Source organism: Bradysia coprophila (genome assembly GCF_014529535.1).
Source record: "Bradysia coprophila strain Holo2 chromosome X unlocalized genomic scaffold, BU_Bcop_v1 contig_98, whole genome shotgun sequence".
NCBI lineage: Eukaryota > Metazoa > Arthropoda > Insecta > Diptera > Sciaridae > Bradysia > Bradysia coprophila.
The window spans coordinates 1,251,117-1,272,621 of NW_023503371.1; the positions used below are offsets into that span (position 1 = coordinate 1,251,117).

Genomic DNA, 21,505 nt, shown 5'->3' on the forward strand with positions numbered 1-21,505 from the left:
GAAGTACGAAGGGGCTTATAGGATTACGATGCCGTGTGTAATTGATGGAATTCGAAGCAGACGGTAAGGGCAAAGTGTTTGCCTATGTTCATAGATAACGAATCCGCAATAAAAATTTGGGCCGTCTGTCCGTCTGTCCGTCTGTCCGTCTGTCCGTCACGTCGATATCTTGAGTAAATCAAATCCGATTTCAAAAATTTTTTTTTTCCCTGAAAGATAGTCAAAATAGTGAGGCTAAGTTCGAAGATGGGCATATTCGGGTCGGCCCTTCGTGAGTTAGGGCCACCTAAGTGATTTAAGGTCTTTTGGTGATATTTATGGCAAAATAAACGAAGGAAACGAAGGAAACACGGCAAATGATAGGTATTGTCAATACCAATCCAGGAAAAAAAAGTTTTTTAAAATCGGGTGAGTGGACCGTGAGTTAGGGCCTTAGAAGTGAAAAGCTACTAGGGCCCTATGTGTATTTTACATAGAACTCAAGTAAATTTCATTCGTTTTTCGTAATTTTTGTGTCATTTGGAAGGTAATCAAAAGCCGAATAGAATGTTGTTGAAAAAAAAAATAAATTTGGGTCCTCGGACTAAGGCCGCTACTAGGGCCCTATGCGTATTTTACATACAACTCGAGTAGATTTCATCCGTTTTTCGTAATTTTTGTTTCATTTGAAAGATAATCGAACACCGAATAGAATGTTGTTGAAAAAAAAAATAAGTTTGGGTCCTTGGACTAAGGTCGCTACCAGGGCCCTATGTGTATTTTACATATAGCTCGAGCAAATTTCATCCGTTTTTCGTAATTTTTGTTTCATTTGGAAGGTAATCAAAGGCCGAATAGAATGTTGTTGAAAAAAAAAATTAAATTTGGGTCCTCGGACTTAGGCCGCTACTAGGGCCCTATGCGTATTTTACATACAACTCGAGTAAATTTCATCCGTTTTTCGTAATTTTTGTTTCATTTGAAAGATAATCGAACACCGAATAGAATGTTGTTGAAAAAAAAAATTAAGTTTGGGTCCTCGGACTAAGGTCGCTACTAGGGCCCTATGTGTATTTTACATATAACTCGAGCAAATTTCATCCGTTTTTCGTATTTTTTGTTTCATTTGGAAGGTAATCGAACACCGAATAGAATGTAGTTGAAAAAAAAAATAAATTTGGATCCTCGGACTGAGGCCGATACTAGGCCCTATGTGTATTTATACTCAATAAATTAAAATTTTAGGTCAATTCGAAATTTGTGTTACATTTAAAAGGAACGTCGTACGGGGCTTCGTAATTGCGCTATGCGCAATTTTTAAGACGTACACATTTCATAAGAATTTTACTTTACCGACGTTTACGGGCGCAGTAGGTTTACGGTAAGAGTAGGGCGACGGACGAACTAGGGTCACGTACGCAATAGATGTACGGGTTTGTACGGGGCTCAGTCGCAGCAAACGCTCCGACTGTTCTGACGGCTCGTTTATCCATGATTTACAGCCTCTTCAGACTGTGCATTGACATACATGTGTGGGGTGTCATTGGGTAGGTACTGTCCAGGATATACGGGGCAAGAACACATATCTTACATGTCCTCAACCATTTTTCGAAATAACAAAAACAATGTTTCAGTCAAAGGCCGGAAATTGTGATGAGCTTCAAAAAGGTGATATCTTGTACCTGGTGAGTTTGGTAGATTTACAAATGAAAAAATGAAATCATTTGATCGGCCATCGAAAAATTGATTCAAAGAATGTGTTTTCTCGCCCGAAAATAAGTCACTAAACGTTTTACGCGTTTTACGACTCAGTTTAGTTTAGTCTTACGACTCAAAAGAATTACGTTTTTTTTTAATTGCCTGCATTTATGTAAAAGTAAAATCTGAACTGTGCTCACAAGTTTTTCATAAAAGCTCCTTCATAAGGCGACATCTATGCTTCAAATACAAACAATTTAAAATAGTTGTTAGAATTTGAATATTTCAAAACTAGAGTGCCCAATGAATCCCAGTTACCCGAAATTAAGATGATTTGAGATGTTTTACATGAAAACAATCATCTAATAACATCAAACATCTCCAAACATCTGGGTATCATTAGCACCCATTATATGGGTTAAATTAAATGAGAAAAATTCTTAATCGTTTCTTGCTGAAAAAGTGGCTTCTATACGTGAATCGGGTGTTCCGAGGTAGTGTTTAACTTGATATAATTCAACGTACTTCAAACAAAGCTGATCACAGGTGCCGAATAAAGCAACGAAAGTCTAGAACAAATATGGTCGATCGGCGAATTCGTTTTAAACGCACTCACATTTTATGTCAAAATAATATGAAAATGAGTATGTTTAAGTACGAAAATCAAGTTTTTAAGTCCTCCGGGCGGACAATAGACCATACTTGTTTTACACTTTCATTGGAATAAAGTACTACATTTGTATGATACACTGCCAATTTTCAGTACCTCATTTAAAGTACCTTTCATGCTTGAAGTATAGCTCCAAAAGAAACGCCTGAAGCAGTTATGTTGTATTTTAAGACCGTCCGAGCACTGCGGTTTACATTTTTGTGCGTTCCGGATATTAGTCGAATCTGTACGTAAGAACAATGGAACTGTACAGTGTACAGTGTACCCAAAGTATATAACATGAGTGGTTTGAATATTCTCGATGTTATTTTATTTATGATCCAATAGCCATTTCACAACCTTTACAACGATACCAGACTGGAGTGAAATCAAATTTTATTACAAACAATCGAAAAATACATCATTTTACATGGGAATTACCAGACTGGATATATATTTCACTGAAAAATATCGACATAGACTGATAATCGAATTAGCAGTCGATAAAATCAATCGATATTTACCGACTATCAATGAAACATTGGATTGTTTTTGATTTTTTAAATACATCGATAATCGATTCTAATCAATTATCGAACTAACTTGCCATTAGGAATCTAAATCTTTGATGGATAATTGATCAAAATTCTAATAAGAACGCGAACTGATCAAATTGCCAATACTTATATGAAAAATCCCACTTGTTTTTGTATGTGAAAATCTCGTGTCCCAGCAAATAAAGTTGAAGAGACCGAATTTGACATATTGCATATTGTCTAAACACTTTTTTTTAGTTATATATTTACTTCTGAATTTTTTACTCATAAATAATCGTAAAATTAAAAATAAAATTTTTATTTTAATTGAAACCAATGTAACATTTTATCAAAATATTGGTGTTCAATGGTTTACAAGTATAATGGAAGCAGATGCACACGCAGAAATGCGAATAGTAAATGATGGTAATGTAAGCAATACGGAATTTCTGCCCAAGTATTCGGATGGAGATTTTTCGAAAAATGGTGTGATCCATCCGGGACAGCCATCGGTCACCTGGCTCGATGACGAAGAAATCGATAAACTTGACCTGTCGCTGACCAACGATGCTGGCAATTTGTTTTTCAATCGGGTTGATAGTGCGGAAATAATTTACCAGGCAAAGAAAAAGGCTTGTAAAATGGTCGGCAGATATGTGATGGGCGAATTGTTAGGCGAAGGATCGTACGGCAAAGTGAAAGAGGTTTTAGATTCCGAAGATTTGAGTAGACGAGCTGTTAAGGTTGGTAGTATATTTACGTCCAGTGAGGAAAAATCGGTTGTTGATGGTCGAACTCATCGGTGAATGTTGCTTTCAGATTTTGACAAAACGAAAACTACGACGGATTCCGAATGGGGAACAAAATGTTAGACGAGAAATACAATTGCTGCGTAAACTCAAGCACAGGAATGTGATCGAATTACTAGATGTATTATATAACGAGGAGAAACAAAAAATGTATTTAATTATGGAGTATTGCGTTGGTGGCCTCCAGGTAAGTAAACCCAAACTCCGGTCCGTTTTCACTCACCTTTTGCTCCGTGAGAACCGAATCTCTTATTTTCTGAAATGATCTTCTCAACAGGAAATGGTCGATTCAGCGCCGGAAAAGAAATTGCCACTATTTCAGGCACACAACTACTTTGTGCAATTGTTGGACGGTTTAGAATATTTACATAGCCAAGGTGTCATACATAAAGATATAAAACCAGGTAACGGAGTCGGATCCTAAGAATTTTTTTTTTTTTTTGATTCATTTCATGGCCAAGTAGCTGGTGTAACTCCTACGCATCTTCACTTCCGGGCGTGTTTTTGGACGAGAAAAACCAATTTGATTTTCACTATTCGAGAAAAATCGACCTGGAAAACGGACAGGCTTGTCGACATGCAATGAACTGACGTCTGTTTATTTTGCTTTTCATAGTCTCTTCAGGGAACCCGTTTCGTTAACAGCCATGCCAACTTAGCGGCTGTGTAACGTCATAGATGTTAATCAAAATTTTTCGCACGTAGTTTGTCTATAATTATAACCATTAGAGGGACTGCTCAGATATACACTGGCCCGGCGATACTTCCATGAATTGAGATCTTCGTGGAAAGAAGAGTCTATGATTTTGTCAAACTGTAGTTGCGATAGGATTTTTCTTGAATCATTTCCCTGTTATCATTGTGCTGCAGGACGACTTTTAATTTCCAATTTTCTTTTCCAGGAAATCTGTTACTGACGTTAGACCACACATTGAAAATATCAGACTTTGGTGTTGCGGAAGTAAGTAGCTTTCATACTTTTCGATGCGTTTTTGTGTTTGTGAAGTGTTGCGTGCGAGTAGTGCATCAAAAACGGATGGTTTATATAGGAGGCTGACAGTGGGACTACATTAGCTTAATGAAGTGAAATTACATTAGTCCGAACCATAAGGACAGTCCAGTCGATGCTCTTGACTTACTAACGAAAAAAAAAACCAACAAAATGTTCAATTCTCCTTCTAAATTACTGAAGTAGGGCTTATCACTGGATTACCTCGTGGTTTACACTGGATTGGACGAGTTTCAAACTCGCCAGTTTCGTCGATAAAGTAATTATCGACTTGATTTCGATAGCTTGCGAATTTCACATGGAATTACGATAGAGTGGAGCGTGGAGGAGACTTTAATCGGGGACCTGATTCAATCGTGGAAGTCAAAATTTTAGTGTCTCAGCAACCTTTTATCACATATTCGAAGCATTTTCTGTGAAGGCATGAAGACATCTGCGATGATATATGATAGGAAGGAAGGGTTTTTGTCCGACAGTAGCACAGTCACTCGCTTAAACGTAGTTGAAATTTCGTTGAATGTTTAAATCTTTCATTGATTTCATTAGCTGACAAATTACAAAAAAGAAATCTTTCCACAGGCCCTAGAAATGTTTGCCGAAGATGACACATGTACAACTGGACAAGGATCGCCTGCATTTCAACCGCCTGAAATTGCGAACGGACAGGAGACCTTTCTCGGCTTTAAAGTGGATATATGGAGCAGTGGCGTTACTCTGTAAGTTCCGTTCAAGGCCATGAAATTTTGGTTTTGTCAGAAAAACTAACATTTTCCTCTTGCGATGTGTCAGATACAATATAACAACCGGACAATATCCATTCGATGGTGACAACATATACCGACTGTTGGAAAACATCGGTAAATCTCAATGGGAAGCACCTGACTGGCTGTACAAATTAGATGCAAATCTTGCGAATCTAGTCCTGGGAATGCTACAAGCTGAACCAGATAACAGATTTACTTTACAACAAATTCGCCATCATCCGTAAGAATTTTCGGATTTTCTTTTGTCGTCGTCTGTGCAATTTATTGACGATGTAAAACGATTTCAGATGGTTTTGTTGTGCTCCGGTCGTATCTGGAGAAGTCATACCTGTGCCACCAATGAAAGGGGATCCCTTTCGATGTTCAACTGTTTTGCCATGTCTAGAAGCTTATCATTATCAAATAGAGAGCGGTGACGACGAAGTTTATTTCACTGAACACGATTTAAATCGTAAGTGTTCGTTGATGCTAATTGTGCCAGTCAGTTTATTTGGATTCGGGTTATTTGTATTTGTTTTAGGCCCATTACTGCCGAATGAATTTGAGCAACCTCGGAAATCGTATTTTTATTTTTAGCGGTAGTCGTCTGTGCAGTTTTTATTTAGTTTGATTTTTTTTTCATCTTTTTAATTTGATTTGATTTGTTGCGAGATATTTCTTTGACCCTTTGGTTGATTCATGATACTATTTTGAACGGTCTTCTCGGTTGTTGTGAGGGATTTTTTTTGTTTCTTGAAAGACAGCCTACAGAAATCGCACGCATTTTCGGTGGACTTTCTTTATATCTGACTGGAAAGGTATTCGTCCTTAGAAGCCAAAACCACTTTCGAATTGCAAGGTTCAATTAATTGTCGATAGTAGGAGGGTGATCAAAAACCGAAAACATGCACTTTTCTCCGAGAACATGAAACGTAAAATGTCATGTGGTGTGCCATTCGAAATGTGACGACATGTACTTTCGGGGCAGATTTGGTCTTATTGGGTTTAAAAGTCGTCCCAACTGAGATAAGAGCAATTGAAAAATTGGGTCAAAAATCGACTATTTCGCTGAATTTCTAGCAATTCATCTGCATCTGAAACGCAACGAAAATATCAAAAAAAAAAACTTATTTATCTGTTAGCTACTGGTTTTAACTTTGCAATGACACCGTACATTCACGGGTAGTGAGACGATGAATGTACCCTCGAAGTGTAAATTTGGGACTCAATTCCTCTACTAATACAGTACAAAGGAAAGATTTCACTGACAAAAAAGAGTTGACAATGTTACCTGTTGTAGGTAACTTTGTCTCCAGGTATTATATGTTATCTGCTACAGCTGTATTTTTCGTATGGAGAGGTGCAGCTGTGGCAGCTATTGTAGGTTACCTGGAGACAGAGTTACCTGCAACAGGTTGCAGTTTTTTGATGTTTTCGTTGCGTGTGGGTTGCAGAGGAATCATTAGAAGTTCTTTGAAATTTTTATCTACTTTTAAACTGCTCAGTGCAGATGAATTTTAAACTCAATCAGACCAATTACCTTTCTAATGACATTTCACACGATCTTCATGTACCTAGAGAAGTTTCCACAAGAAAAGTGCATCTTTTCGGTTTTTAATCACCCACTAGACAGCGTCGAGGATTTTTTAAACGAAATATGTCTTCTAGGGACGAATACCTTTCTGGACACATATGAAAAAGTCCACTGAAAACTGCGTCCGATTCCGGTAAGCTGTTTTTCAAAAGAATCCCTCATATTTTTTTTGCTTATTTGTTTTTGTTCCATTTTGAGTTTAACAAATTTCTAAAATGATTTTGAGTTGCGCTTTGTGTAACGACAGAGTGTAAAATTTGTGTTTTTTTTCAATTTTTTCCGCCGCTTCATTTTTCTTCTTGCACAAAATTATGAGCAACCCTATTTTGCAACAGAGTTTTGCGCAAAGCATTGCTCATTCATTAATTCGATGAACATTATATTTTATCGTTACAGAGAAATTGGCAAAACAAGCTGCCGAATTAGCTGCACACATAAAATCTAGTAATACTAAGAAAGATCCATCCAATAGAAAACGATCGAGAAAGTCTTTGTCGTGTATATCTGTTAAGCAATTGACAACTTGTCGGCCATCGTGAAGGTGTGCTTGTTTTTAAACACAGACACACAAAACAAAACAAAAAATCAACTTTAAATCATTTCAAATTTTACCAAAAAAGCAAAAACGAACCCAATTTGGAGACGGAACGTTTCAACGTAAAATATCATTTATAGTAAAAAGAGTTGGTTTTTATTTCCTAATTTCCTTTTGCGAATTATACAAAATTGAGCTGATATTCAAGAGAATCAATAAAAAAAATTAAAAAGAAAAAAAGAAGAGAATGAAACACAAAAACGTTAGACAATGCCTAAAAGCAATAAAAAAAACTCTGCATTCTTCTTTCAATATTCTTTTACATTATTTTTCACAAATTCAGTTCTTCTTCGGCACATTTTCGCTCAGCTCAGATATTACAAACATTTGATGGTAGAAGGTACCGAGTTGTGGCAATTTTCTCTGCATGATGTTTCTCAGTGGATCGACGAAAATGGGATACGGTTTTGCAGCGACAGAGTCTCGCCAATGAAGTCCTGGTAATAAGAAATGGAAAACGAATTATTTGCATGTCGGATCTTCGACAATCATGTACGGCTATTCCAACCTTTTCGACACAGAACGTTATTCTAAACAAAAAGCTGTTCTACGGTATGTCCCTAAAGTGCACCGATTTTTTTTTAGAAAATTTATTTTGTCACAATAGTAACACCCGCACTGCAATGTATTTTGTAAGCCTTGACTGAGGCCAACTCAAACTGCATTTTAATACAAAATTTTAACTGGACTGAACTTAACTGGACTTAACCAGCGTAACGTTGGTTTCATCATCATAATGACTCAAGATCTTCAGTTTTTTTTGCGAAGTTTACTCGTCTAAATCTGGAATTATCCTCGAGTCGACGGCCCAACGAATCTCGTAATAAAGAACATTTCAGTTCTGCGACGGTTTACAGTGCTTACGCTTTGGAATTTAATAGATTTGCTAGCTTCATTTAGGTATTCAGTACATAAAATTCATCGTAGCAAGTTAAGAAACTTCCAGAGCGAAGCGAGTGAGTTTTTTTGCGATCTAATATCACATACTGAAATAACTGATATTTCCAGAACATTGAAATTGATATAAGTAAATTTACCTGTACTATCGACGCCATACAGTACTGGCGATGGTACATTTTCCTTCATATAATTCCAAATGCACTCCTTCAGCACCACAGAAATTTCCGGTGCATCCAAATAATCAATAACCGTATGCAAATAGCTCAATGGTGGCGGCAACAACTGGCCCATTGACATAACTTCAAGCAACTTTTTCGTCGTGTCGTACAGTTCAACGTTATTGGCTATGGCCTGATACTTGTCCACTGTTTTCGCTCGCCATTGATTCAATACGGATGCGCATAGTGCACGCAGCAGCACCGAAGTGAAACAAATAGCTGGTCGATATGTAGCGACTAAACCCAGTATGCCCCACAATATTGGTGCATTTGTGAATGTTCGCCGGATCTGCAAATCCCGTTCCATTGTTACTTTCGTGAAATCTTCGTCCGGCCATGGTAGTCCGTTGTACATTACGTCGGTGGATACCATCTCCACCAACAGTAGAGATACTGTTGAGAAACCATCGATCGTTGTCGGAATATCCTGGAAATATTTCATCATTGACCGTTTCGTTGCATTTATTTCGATGTGGTTGAACTTACTTCACTCTTGCAGCATGCTGCAATCGCACCGAGATACATTTGTTGCATTTCCGGATCTAAGTTGTCAGGTACATGCATCGGTGCTTGTAAACCAGAACCAATAATACCGGCATGCAGGATCGACCGAATACTGCAATGATTTTGGTTCAATTTCATAAGCGAGACTGTGTCCTTTTTCGATTCATAGTTCGTTTCGGAATGGGCACCAAACCGATCACTGTAAGAGAAAAACGCTCCCTCCAATAGTTCACGCAATGCCAGTGTGCGTGATGATTTGCGAATTGTACATTGCCGGGTTAACATTGAGTAGGCTCGATTTACAGCCGTGCTCCGTTCGACGGGATCTGTAGGTGAAGAGTTTATGAAGTTATTGAAATTCGTTACAGTAACGTCACGACAAAATACCGACTTTTCTCATACAAAGACCAGAAGAAATAGGACACGGTCAGCTGAGCCAGTTTGATGACATCAACCATCCCGAGCACTATTTCGCTTCCACCCACTTCCAGTAAATCCAACAAATTTGCAATCAAATGGATTTGTTCCTTTTCCGTTTGTGTTTGATTTACGTCGTCAATTCCGTGATTACCGGTTTTGCTTTTCAGTTTCTTGTACTGAATGGTATCCACATCTACGCATTGAGTGTCGTCGTCAATCGGTTCTCTGATAGTTCGAAAATTTCGTTTCAGTAGCATGGACTGGATGATTAAAATCTTTGATATGCACTCGTTTGTGGTTGTTGTCACCAGTGACTGGTTCAAATGCGTTGACGTGTTCAGTTTTTCCAGTCTGTGAAGAAGAATCGGATAAAATTCAAGTTAATGTTCAGCGTGCGCACTGAGAATTCGTTCAACATACTTGATCAGCGAAACTAAATTTTTCAAAACATTCAAGCCGGTTGCAACATATTCATACCGCTTCCGAGTACTTCCCAAAATTAGTCGTTCCAATGCCATTTCGATACCGGGCTTAATCTGTAATGGTTCTGGAGTGCCGTGATATGACGGAAGCAGTCGAACTAACGCACCGAAACCGTTATTATTGACGACATAGGAATTTTCCAACAGTTTTGCCACTGTCTGATGGAATATGAATGGTGATTGTGGAGCTGCAAAGCGTTGTGAACATTTATTGAATTTGAATTCCCTAAAAAAATCACCAGAGTACACTCACAAGCCAATAACAACAGTCGTATTGCCGTTTGCTGTTCCATAAGATTGGAGCTAATACACGATTGCCATAATAATTCCGTGGAATTGTCCCTTATAAGATCATTCAGCAATTGACAGCTTCGCACTTCCCACACCATTAACTCTAGTTCTTGTAAAATGCTTTCCAGCAAATCCTGACACCATGCATGATCGTCGGCTATTTTAGCAAGTGTAATAATCGTCTTGGTTGCATCGCTTTTCAATTTTAACGCTAAACTGGTTAGCGATGGTACTATGTTTTGCGGTTTAAAGTTCTGCGGCCACAGTTGGGCCTGATCGATTAGGGATGGAATGAGTGCGTCGTTAACTGGAAAATAATTGAATTTCATCCATAAAATGTTTTCTCATCGAACCGATTGTAATTTGTTTTGTGATTGTCTTACATATGTCCAGAAATACGTTAATGATCGGCTGCAGTAAGATTTCGGACATTCCACACAAATGCAGGAGGTACGGTATGGTGCTAATTTGAGGTTGAGTTGATGCGAAATTTTTAACTAGAACAGTCTGTAAAGAAACGTTTTCATCAAAATTATTGGTTAATTTGCTTGTTCGTTAAATAGGGTAGGCGTATCAGTTGACGGACATGTGTGAGTAGTCGGGCATATATTCTTTCATTGATTATAAACAAGTTTATGAATGAAAGAACAATAGGTGTCGAATCACTCCTACATGTCCGTTAACTGGTACGTATACCCTACATTTTACCCTTGAACTTAGAAACATTTAACAATTTATTTTGATTACTAAATTGAGTAATCATTTCAAGGTGAAAACCTGAATTGTGTAGGTTATCAGAGTGCATTAAAAACGGTCGGACACTATCCGGTAGAGATTAATAAGAAATCTACAATAAAGTAGTTGATGCGAAGATAATTTGAAAACAAGTAGTCAAAGAACTGTTGTGTGAAGTGCAGTCAAAATGAATATCCCAGGGGCATTATCATTATTTTGTGCTGTGTTTTATGCAGCATTATGCTCTGCCGATGTACCTCGAAGTCAAGTGGAAAGATGTCTAACTGAATATGGAAGTGTACCAAATAAATCAGTTGCAGTACTTCAAATATCGTCACCAGATGGTTCACTTTTTTGTTCCTTCGAGCCAGAAGATTCTATTGATTTGTATACGTCAGTCATTTATGCCTACATAAAAGTGATAATGACGGACAAAGCGGATTGCCTAATTGAAGAATTCAATGCTCACAAAGCTGTTTTGAATATACGCAAAATTCGAGCGATTAAGATCCAAACTATCCTAGATTATAAGGGAAGGGAAAATCAACTGACACAAGCTATGCACGAGTTAACAGACATCCTGGAAAAAATCGCAGACCATTGTCAAGCTGATAAGCAGATGTTCATCAAAATGTTCCCCACCACAGTCCAAAATATCACCTTGAAAGTTCACCAAAAGGAATATTGTGTGGCCCAGTATGTATTTGAAAATAAGCTTTTGGATTTGACCGATATAAGCTCGTGGAATCCACACAACATAGATCCGGAAAGTGTTGACTGCAACAGAATTATAGACGCTGAAAGAGCTACAGGTGAGAAGGAAGTGAAAGACATACTAGCGATTATACAAATCACAAATAAAGAATTGCGCTGCATTTTGGATGCTTACTACAGAGAGAACGTGTTCAATATCCAGACTGCGTATGTTGTCCTCGATTATTTAGATCTTCCCAAAGAAACCAAAGAATCGGCATCAAATAATTACATGAAAGATTTTCAAAATTTTTTAGCGAAGTCCATTTCATCATGTCATAATTAAGCATAAATACGACCATAAAGCGGTATGTTGTAACTTGAGTTCATTGAGTGACAAATAAAATGATAGCGAAAAACTTTGTCGAATTGTGTCATCAATTTTCCATTTTTTTAAGTCGTTGATTGAACACAAAAATTAAGTTATTTTACGAGATTTTAAAATCCGTTGAGAAAACTGTCTTATTTTCAAATGTAAGCCAAATATTTAGTGTTTAATTTTGTTAAAAATCTTCAATGTCCCGAGCTCAATATCTTGAAAATAAGCTATCGCAAGGCAAAATTGAGATTTTGATAGAAAATGTATGGACCATCTGTCAAATGTTTCAGTTGGTGTGGAAAAATGTTTGAAAATTTCATCTCACCGACTTATACAACCAGTTACTTGACTCTAGGCTCAAAATATTCTGAAAAAGTACTTTTCATGCCTTTCTCACCTAAAATTGCATGTTTCGTCATATTGGGTGAGAAAATGATCATTTCCTCATCTAAAATGGCTGAATACCACAACGAGCAATTGATTTTATTTTCTTCAAAGTGGGCAAAAATGCGGATTTTCTACCCTTGGTTAACAAATAACTAATGAAAATTCATCAGTAGACATAATCAGTTTGCGACTTTAATTTTTCCATTATCCCTGTTATTACATCCACAAACATTTACATAATTTCTGTGAACGCTTGATATGCGTTGATCCTTGCAGGTTATCAGTCAGAAGAAATTATATTCGCACATTAGTTCAGTAGGTATATACACTCTCTTCACCAATGATTTGATAACAGTTGAATTGACGATCGTTTTCAAACCAGTTAACCAGTTCCGTTTCAATTAGCAAGTCCATTCGAAATGAATATCGCGAGGAAAATTTCAATATTTTGTGTAGTGTTTTGCGTAGCACTAAGTTCTGCTGACATAACTCCTCAATCTCCTTCGTTAAGAGGATGCTTCATTCCACTTTTAAAATCTATGGGAAAATTAAGTGCCGACTTTGAACCAAATCTACCGTCACAAAATCCATTTATTTGTCACTCCATAACCGGAATGGGAACTATCTTGGTTAAGTCATTATATCTTGGCGAGATAAAGGCAATCCTTCCGAATGAGGCCGACTGCTTAACTGAGAAATTCGACCAACATGGAGCTATTTTTGATATAATAAAACTTCGTATACTTGATGAAACCGATACACTAGATGAAACGGAAAAGCAAAGACAATTGGAGGAAGCTAGAACAGATTTAACAAATATCTTTGATAAAATTGTAGCCGATTGCCCAACAGATAGGCAAAAATTCAACAACATTTTCCACATTCCACTGGCCATCAAAAATGAGACTTTAGAAGCCCATCAAGCCAAGTATTGTCTGGCAAAGTACACAATTGACAATAAACTTTTGGAATTTGATAATGCAGAAGTGTGGAATCCGCACAACGTTAATCCGGAAGGGGTTGATTGTGATGGAATTGTTGCCAATGAAAAAATTATTTCTGAACGGGAAGTGAGAAGTGTATTAGCTGCCATGCCTAACGTTGATAAACATATGGATTGCATTATGGGTTTATACAGAACTGACAACATGTTCGACAGCCAACTTACAATGAAAGTTGTGACTTTCTTAGATTTTCCCAAAGAAAGGAAAGTGTCGACAGCAGAGACTTACGGCAATAATTTTTCTGCTTTTATGAGAACATCATATCCCACATGTGTTCAGAAAGATAAATCAGCAAATTAAAGGAAGATTTTTTTTAACTGTCTGTCCACCATCCATTCATTTCAATAAAAAAAAATTGTAATGCAAAACATTATCATGAAATAAACAGGCCTGCACCACCCGGTCGAGTAGTTTAGCATGCAATAGCATGCATATTTTGTTACGCAGTACAGCAGAGTAGCAGTCACATGAATGAATAAAATGAAAATTCAACGAAGCACAGCTGTGTGCTGTAAAATCAATGTAAACAAGTTAAAATGAGTGGCGTGCGAAACGTTGTAAATTAGTGTCTGATATTGATCTTGAGGTTTAGTGGGATATTCGATTTTTGGGCATGTCTGATATAGGAGTAACGAAAAAAGTCAGTTGTCCCAATTTTTCATATTCTCAATACATGATGTCCTCAGTTGACTGACAACTTTTTTCCGAAATCAAAAACCGAGGAACATGTTGACTTGTAAAATTTGATTAAAAAAATATACCTGGGGGGACAGGGACAAAGTAGAGGCATGAAATTTGTCAAAATTTTTCACGAGAAAATGATCCATCCTGAAAGTTTTAGCTTCAGGTTAGGTTCGAATGAATCTGAAATTGAAAATGCAGGTTCGGGTCAGAATCGGATCGAACCATTTCAGGTTCGGGTCCGGTTCGGATCGAGTTCGGGTTGAGCCCAAAATCGAGAAGTTCACGTTCAGTCACCTGAACTTTACAGTTCGGGTCGAACCTGAAATAGTAGTTTAGGTCTGGGTTGTAATCAGGTTCGGGTTCCGGTCAGAGCGGCTCCGATCCGTTCCAAGCATTAAACCACCAATCATCGAACTTACTTGTAACATTTCCTTCAATGCAAATTTTAGGTCACTTTCATAAGCAAAAGAAAGATAGCCCAATATCCCGACTTCAGAGTCTAATGTACTGTTAGCATTGCCGACAAAGCCTCGGAGACCACATTGCAAAATTCTGAAAGAAAAGTATTGAAATCAACCAGAAAAATGTTGCCAGCTCTCCCGAAATGTTCAAAATGCTTACTTTGAGATAACTTTCAGCGGAAAACAACCACCTAAGCGAGCAACTACCCAATCGAAATGAGGAGAATTCTGCACAAATGTACTCAAGAGCGTTGCAATACAATCGTCTGTATCTTTCGAGTATAGTTTACTGAAGCACAATGCGGCCAATCCCAATAAAGAACGCATTGCATTTGATCCCAACCACAGTGTACATGATGATCCAATATCTGCGGAGAGAAACATTGGAATGAAAATGTAAAGGACGAAACAATCTGGCAATCGTTACATACCCATCACTCTCCCTCTGCTGTATTTATTCGATAATGTTCCCAGAATTCTGAGACTCCATGAAGAGATGAGTGGTGCCCATGCAGCTGGACCTTTTGTGACTAAATTTTCGAGTGCTTCTTGAATGCTAACAACAAGTTCATCATCGGGAGGTGTTCCTTGTGGTTCTCTCTATGAAAATAAGCATAATTGTTAATCGAAGCATAAAAGGTCAGAGGTAGTAGCGAAATTACTTCGTATGCAACATAGTTTTTGACCGATTCGTCAAATACCATAGCAAAATATTCCAAAATAACTTCCCGGGATGTTGACAGTTCTTCCAACAGTGTTAAACTGCATTTTACAAGTTGGGCTGATACGTCTGCTGGAAGACCCCGGTGTAAATTTGGTACACCGTTCACGAAATATTTTAATTCGGCGAGAAGAGATTTATTCGATGTCATTTTTCGAACGAAAACATCAAAACCTTTTACTAATGAATGTAAACAAACAGCACCCGCGTTTCGTGTTGACAGTCTCTTTAGTTTTACCCGTTCGTTCTATCTGTCAAACAAGTTTTCCTCTTTTTTGACGTTTTTGACATAATAATTTCAATGAAATGCGAAATGCGCGCAATAATTCAAATATGTCAGTTTTTTGCTCATTTTTTGCTCTTATCCATTGTAGTCAACTGTTATTCAAAGAAAGACAGCGCTTTTAAGCATGGGCCACTCAATTTTTGATATGTACCGTTTCAGATATCGCTATCCGATGTCTTCATTAACACATAGGGGATAATGCTCTAGCAGGCACTTTAGGCACGCCGGAAAGTGCTAAGGGGGTCTAAAAATACCTCCAAATAAATTTCTAATAATCAAAAGTCAAATTTTTGATTTTTAGAAATGTATTTGGGGGTATTCCTTGACTCCCTTAGCACTCTCCGGTGTGCCTAAAGTTGACAAGTCACAATAACCGGCAACGTGTTAGTGATTTTTCAGTGGTTGGACTAAGCCTAACCCGTCCTTTACTTCTATATACTCAGTGAAGAGTATAACCTGAAATGAATCACAGCGAGCTGGCGTTCCCCTTCTTCATCACACAGCTGAAATGCCTATCTAAATGAAGCTAAAAACAAAATAAAATAAATTAGAAACAAACAGAGTTTAAACACTCTTCCCTTACCCTGGACTCACGTTAAGTGAATGAATTGAGAAAAAGAAGGCTGTTTCGACCTCGAGAACTAGCGGCGGTCCAAAAGCCAGAGTGGACTGACTATCTTCAGTTGTTTCCGCTAGCCTCTTACACAAGACAGCAGTAAATCTTTCAATTGAACTGTAGCGTTAGAAAGTTTACATAAGCAATTGCCATCTGCTGATGGAAAATCGGGCGTCAAAGAAAGCTACTCTGAAACATTCCCAAAAAACGTAGCACCAAAATAAGAGTAAAAATGTAAAAATAGAGAGTAAAAATTCACACAATAACACCACTCAAACAACAAAAACAAAACACATACCACCGCAGACTCAATCTCGTTGAAAAAATCACTGAGTATATAGAAGTAAAGGACGGGTTAGGCTTAGTCTAACCACTGAAAAATCACTAACACTCTGGCTTTTGGACCGCCGCTAGTTCTCGAGGTCGAAACAGCCTTCTTTTTCTCAATTCATTCACTTAACGTGAGTCCAGGGTAAGGGAAGAGTGTTTACACTCTGTTTGTTTATAATTTATTTTATTTTATTTTGTTTTTAGCTTCATTTAGATAGGCATTTCAGCTCTGTGATGAAAAAGGGGAACGCCAGCTCGCTGTGATTCATTTCAGGTTATACTCTTCACTGAGTATATAGAAGTAAAGGACGGGTTAGGCTTAGTCCAACCACTGAAAAATCACTAACGTAAAGTATAAAATTTAAAAGAAAGGCTGATCCATCACTCTGAGCATGAATCATAGAATGAAATATTCAAGATTCATTTAGATTGGGCTAAAAATGTCTTATGATGTATGCCAAGGCTTCACGATACAGCTCGTAATTGCTCAAGTCAATCGGCTTATTAGAAATAATGAAAACGCTACGATTTTTAACTTTTACATTTTATTGGACAATCAATATCGTAACAAAAAATAATTGAACGTTACAGTTGTATTGTATTCATCGCACTCCATTTTAGAGTCCCTCTTTAACAGCCCATTCAGTCCACGAGCCTGGATACGATTTTGAGCTGAAGCACAGAACAAAAGAAATAATTACATTGAAATACAACATGTTTTAACATCAAATCATACTAACTTCTTGAAACCTAGACCTTCAGCGACAGCACTGGCATTAGCAGCTCGTCGTCCCGCATGGCAGTGAAAAATAATTTCATTTTCGAGTGATTTGTTACGGCCATACTTGGATTTGAAGTCTTCGGCTGACAGCTCAAGCTCCTCTTTCACATTCGGCACTAAATAGGAAAAACAATTTTCAGTTCTTATTCTCTAATCGAAAGGATACAAGTGCTTTAATGTTAAAGTCGATAGTGGGTGGTAACCATTTATAAATAATTGATACGAAGGTCACAGTTGGAATAATAAATGATAATGATCAATTAAATAGTAATAATGTTAGCTGAACCAATGATATGGACACAGTTTTATATGTCTCAGGTGTTTTGCTGTGAGTAAAAAGGTTCTCATACACCAAATACATCAAACGTACGTTCTATTATAAAAGTAAAAATCAAGTTTTAATTCTAACGGAAGAACAAACCAAATCTACTTATAGCGCCCATTCTACCAAGACTCATTTATTCATTTCATATCACATTAGATATGAAATCCAATCGCTTTTAAGACCGGCTAATCGCTTATTGTTCATTTCTGCCGTACGGATGTAAGCGGTACATCAGTATTAGTAAACAAAGTACCGAACCTCTACGCGAATAATCTTACCGAAATCACTCGGTAACATATTAATGAGGATGGCGATTGTGTTCAATGGAAATTCGTGATAAGAAATCACTGATAACATTTCCACAAATAGATACAATGCATCCGCGTTCTAATACTTAATTTATGTCGGAATATCATTTTATCACATCTCGTTAATTGAATGAACACTGGATCCATACATGCATTTATATTGCATATGCATCACGCTTGACGTCAATGCATTTATAAGAAACAGGTAAATTTAATTTTTTTTTTAATTTTTAATGGAAAAATATAAGAATAAAACTTACATGGGATATTAATGCTGGTTGGAATTTGACCGGTTGCTTGTACTTCGTCTGCATTTCGTACGTCAACTAACAGTTTTTCAGGATGATTGGGAAGGTCTTTAATTTCCTCATAAGTTACAGTTGCCATTGTTCAGCAGTACGAAATATATTTTCACGCAAAATCAGCAAATTAACAGAGATAACGAATCAACCGTTCTTATACGAATGTTCCAAAATTGACTCACAAATGAAATTTTTGTTATATTTTTTCTTCTTCTTAATTTCAATGTTTATAAATGAACGTAAAATATAAACAAAAGCTCTACGACTGATATCGTTGTGTGCTTTTGGTGATAGGTATTTACGCACTAGATTTAAATTTTATGATTGTGATTTTTAAGCGGATTCTTTACGATTTGAGTGATTAACCGAATCTATTAGATTCCTTAAAACATCTTGGAAATTTCATGCAGGTACACAGGTCATAGAATTTCCCTTATATGTATAGGATTAGGTTGTGATACACATGTTCAAAGGTGCTTTGACATGTTATATTTAGCGTTTCATTTTTGTCACGCTCGAAATTAAATTTTTTGAATTAACCGTATTTCACACGCGTTAAAATGTTTTTGGAATAAAATTTACTTTTGACGAGTGAAAATATTTTTTGGGGAAAATTTATATTTGAATGTTAAAAATATATTTGATGCATAAGAATGCTGTAATTCCGAGCGAAGCTTAGGATACTCCACTAGCGGCATATGAAACTGAGAGGCTAATTCCCAGTATGGCCAGTCCAACGATTATTCTTACAAAATTTTTATAATTTCCGTTGTAATTCACGAAGTGTTTTTCATCTTACTTTTAATATTATCAAAAACTTAAAATATTTATTGAATGAGATTACTTTTAAGATCAGTATGTTGCAGGTAAACCCGAATCCCAAGCAGGTTTTTTCCTCTCATTTTGACATTAATCCTGAAGTCTAACAATAAAGATGTAATATATTTGGTTATTAACCTGTCACCGGATATTCATCTGTTACCGACAACGACGACAAAAATAATGACAAGCTCTGGGTAATATGATCCTTTATACAATAAAATGCAAAAAATTGAAGTACAAGATTTGAATTCAACCGATTAAAAATACTTTGATCGATAGAATAATAGACCAGATACTGGTTGGTTATATGCTTGCCGTCTGAAAACATAAAACTTTTCGTTAGTGAATGGTTGGAAAAGCCATGGAAGATTTTCTTGTTATTTTTTGGATGTTTCGATTGTTACATGAGTAAGCTTCACCATCTTGCAGAGGTCTTGGAAAAGTCTTGTCTTGTAGTTTATAGTAATTGAATTTAAAAAAATCTTCAGTAACAAGTTCACAAGCGATATCCACATACATAGCATGTGAAATGAATAACACAAAATTGGATTGAGAATATGCCGAATAAATTTTTCAATTAAACACCAATTAACTGCCATTCTTTATGACCGCCATCAGTGTGTATGTTTGATCCAATTTTTACATTTTGTGCGCAAATGTAGGCGCGATGACGTTACAAGCGGAGCTCTAAAGAAAGTTGCAACATAGTCGCGGCAACGATCTTTTCAAAATGTTATTGGGGTGCTTAAGGCTCAGTGCCTGATAAATCAATGACAGTGATCGTTGTACTCAGTCAGTGAATGAATTTTTGTGTTCAAAGTGAGTGAATAACTATGGTCTAAACGTAAGTAAAATTGCGCCACAAAATGTACAAGCCATGCGCTTCATTATCCAAGATCGTGAGTAATTTTTTTTGTTCTTATCGCAAACTTTGATTAACTCCCTCAGGAAAATTTTACAGTTTTAAAATAAGTTTAGTCAGTCAACGTTTCACTTTTGCTAGCACAAAACTTCAGCTCTTAATATGGATCTAATAGTGTTCACATCTACTTTGATCAATTTGATACTTCTAAGTTTGTATGTGTCTGCGGAACAGCACGCGTATCTCAGACCAGTAAATAACAACGAAACACGTTCAGATAGAGATAGATGTTATGATTTTTGCTTTATTTTTAAAGTCCACAACATCCACACGCAACTTAGCGTTTTGTTCGGTAGTAATGCTCACACGAGTTACATTTCTTTCACCCTCACAAACACCAATAACTCATTTTCCTTCACCCCCACAGACATCATTGATTCATCCTCACAATAAAGTATTATTTTAATTCTTCCGAGTAATTAAATCTGATCATGTCAATTAAACCTAATTTCTTTCGGTGAGAAAAGTAAGATAACGAATTCACATATGCATATTTTGATCATTCTTCCCTGACAACATTTCCTTCTGTGAGAACAATGAGATAACGAAATGATATATCGATCAACAGGAAATATTAAGATACGAAATTGATGATATAAACAAAATTGATTTATCTAAAAGAACAAAGGATGAAGAAATATCAGAGGTGACATGAGAGAGTATATTAGATTTAAGATTTAGTCTTTAAGGAACATTGTACGAATTAACACTTAATAAATAAAGATTGCTTTTTAAAAAGTGTCTTTCAATCAAAAATAACATTTCTGGCGCAGTTGGTAGGATAACTCTCTGAAGAAAGTTGTCCAGTGAAACGAACAAATAAAAAAAAATATTCCGCTTTGATCAGTAAATATCTAAAAAATCAGTATTTATGTAAAACCAAAGTTTCGACTGAATATTTTTTAACAAAGGTGTAAATTCTGCAAACTTACGTTACAATTGACTCAAAAATCACTTTTGTCTGAAGACAAGGTGCAATGTGAAAAATTTTTAATCAGTGAAATACTACAAATCAGTTTTCATGCAAAAATAAAAATTTGACACTTACTAACTTTGAACTCATTTAAAGTTTATAAAAATATGAACATTCGGGGATAAATGTCTAACGAATTTATTTTACCTGACGAAATAAGTGAACGAAAAATTAGATGCCAAAAGTGCAACATTGAACATAAAATACGATTCATCAAAACTCAAGTTAAAGTGATATTTGAGTGTATTAATTGCAAAGCAATAATTACAATTTTAAATTACTTTTCAAATTGAAAAAAGAAAACACTAAAATGGAGGCTACAGTAGAACAATTGATCCAACAAGTTCAG

At 36.5% G+C, this 21,505-nt stretch overlaps 4 protein-coding genes across 5 annotated transcripts; 2 read left to right on the plus strand and 2 right to left on the minus strand.

Moving 5' to 3' along the window:
- The first annotated feature begins 3,084 nt into the window (after nt 1-3,084).
- LOC119070537 (serine/threonine-protein kinase STK11) lies at nt 3,085-7,636 on the plus strand. 2 transcript variants are annotated; one of them, XM_037174911.1, is made up of 9 exons: nt 3,091-3,605; nt 3,682-3,858; nt 3,949-4,075; nt 4,574-4,632; nt 5,260-5,396; nt 5,470-5,664; nt 5,732-5,895; nt 5,965-6,022; nt 7,414-7,636. In XM_037174911.1, exons 1-8 carry the CDS (start codon nt 3,246-3,248, stop codon nt 6,018-6,020), a joined length of 1,275 nt encoding a protein of 424 aa, XP_037030806.1. In that variant the 5' UTR covers nt 3,091-3,245; the 3' UTR covers nt 6,021-6,022; nt 7,414-7,636. The 2 variants fall into 2 exon arrangements, with proteins under 2 accessions (XP_037030805.1, XP_037030806.1); XM_037174910.1 differs by lacking the exon at nt 5,965-6,022 and having other exon boundaries at nt 3,085-3,605.
- Nucleotides 7,637-7,689: 53 nt separating this feature from the next.
- LOC119070535 (integrator complex subunit 5) lies at nt 7,690-15,754 on the minus strand. The gene is made up of 11 exons (XM_037174908.1): nt 15,433-15,754; nt 15,202-15,370; nt 14,931-15,138; nt 14,729-14,861; nt 10,811-10,934; nt 10,390-10,734; nt 10,075-10,324; nt 9,626-10,005; nt 9,217-9,560; nt 8,650-9,157; nt 7,690-8,049 (listed from the first exon to the last, which is right to left on the minus strand). Exons 1-11 carry the CDS (start codon nt 15,640-15,642, stop codon nt 7,892-7,894), a joined length of 2,829 nt encoding a protein of 942 aa, XP_037030803.1. The 5' UTR covers nt 15,643-15,754; the 3' UTR covers nt 7,690-7,891.
- LOC119070540 lies at nt 12,952-14,027 on the plus strand. The gene is made up of 2 exons (XM_037174916.1): nt 12,952-13,782; nt 13,880-14,027. Exons 1-2 carry the CDS (start codon nt 13,041-13,043, stop codon nt 13,984-13,986), a joined length of 849 nt encoding a protein of 282 aa, XP_037030811.1. The 5' UTR covers nt 12,952-13,040; the 3' UTR covers nt 13,987-14,027.
- A 1,558-nt stretch (nt 15,755-17,312) lies between the features above and the next one.
- On the minus strand, nt 17,313-18,656 carry LOC119070541 (rhodanese domain-containing protein CG4456-like). The gene is made up of 3 exons (XM_037174917.1): nt 18,398-18,656; nt 17,464-17,620; nt 17,313-17,395 (listed from the first exon to the last, which is right to left on the minus strand). The coding sequence occupies exons 1-3, from the start codon at nt 18,522-18,524 to the stop codon at nt 17,341-17,343; spliced, it is 339 nt and encodes a 112-aa protein (XP_037030812.1). The 5' UTR covers nt 18,525-18,656; the 3' UTR covers nt 17,313-17,340.
- Nucleotides 18,657-21,505: the final 2,849 nt, after the last annotated feature.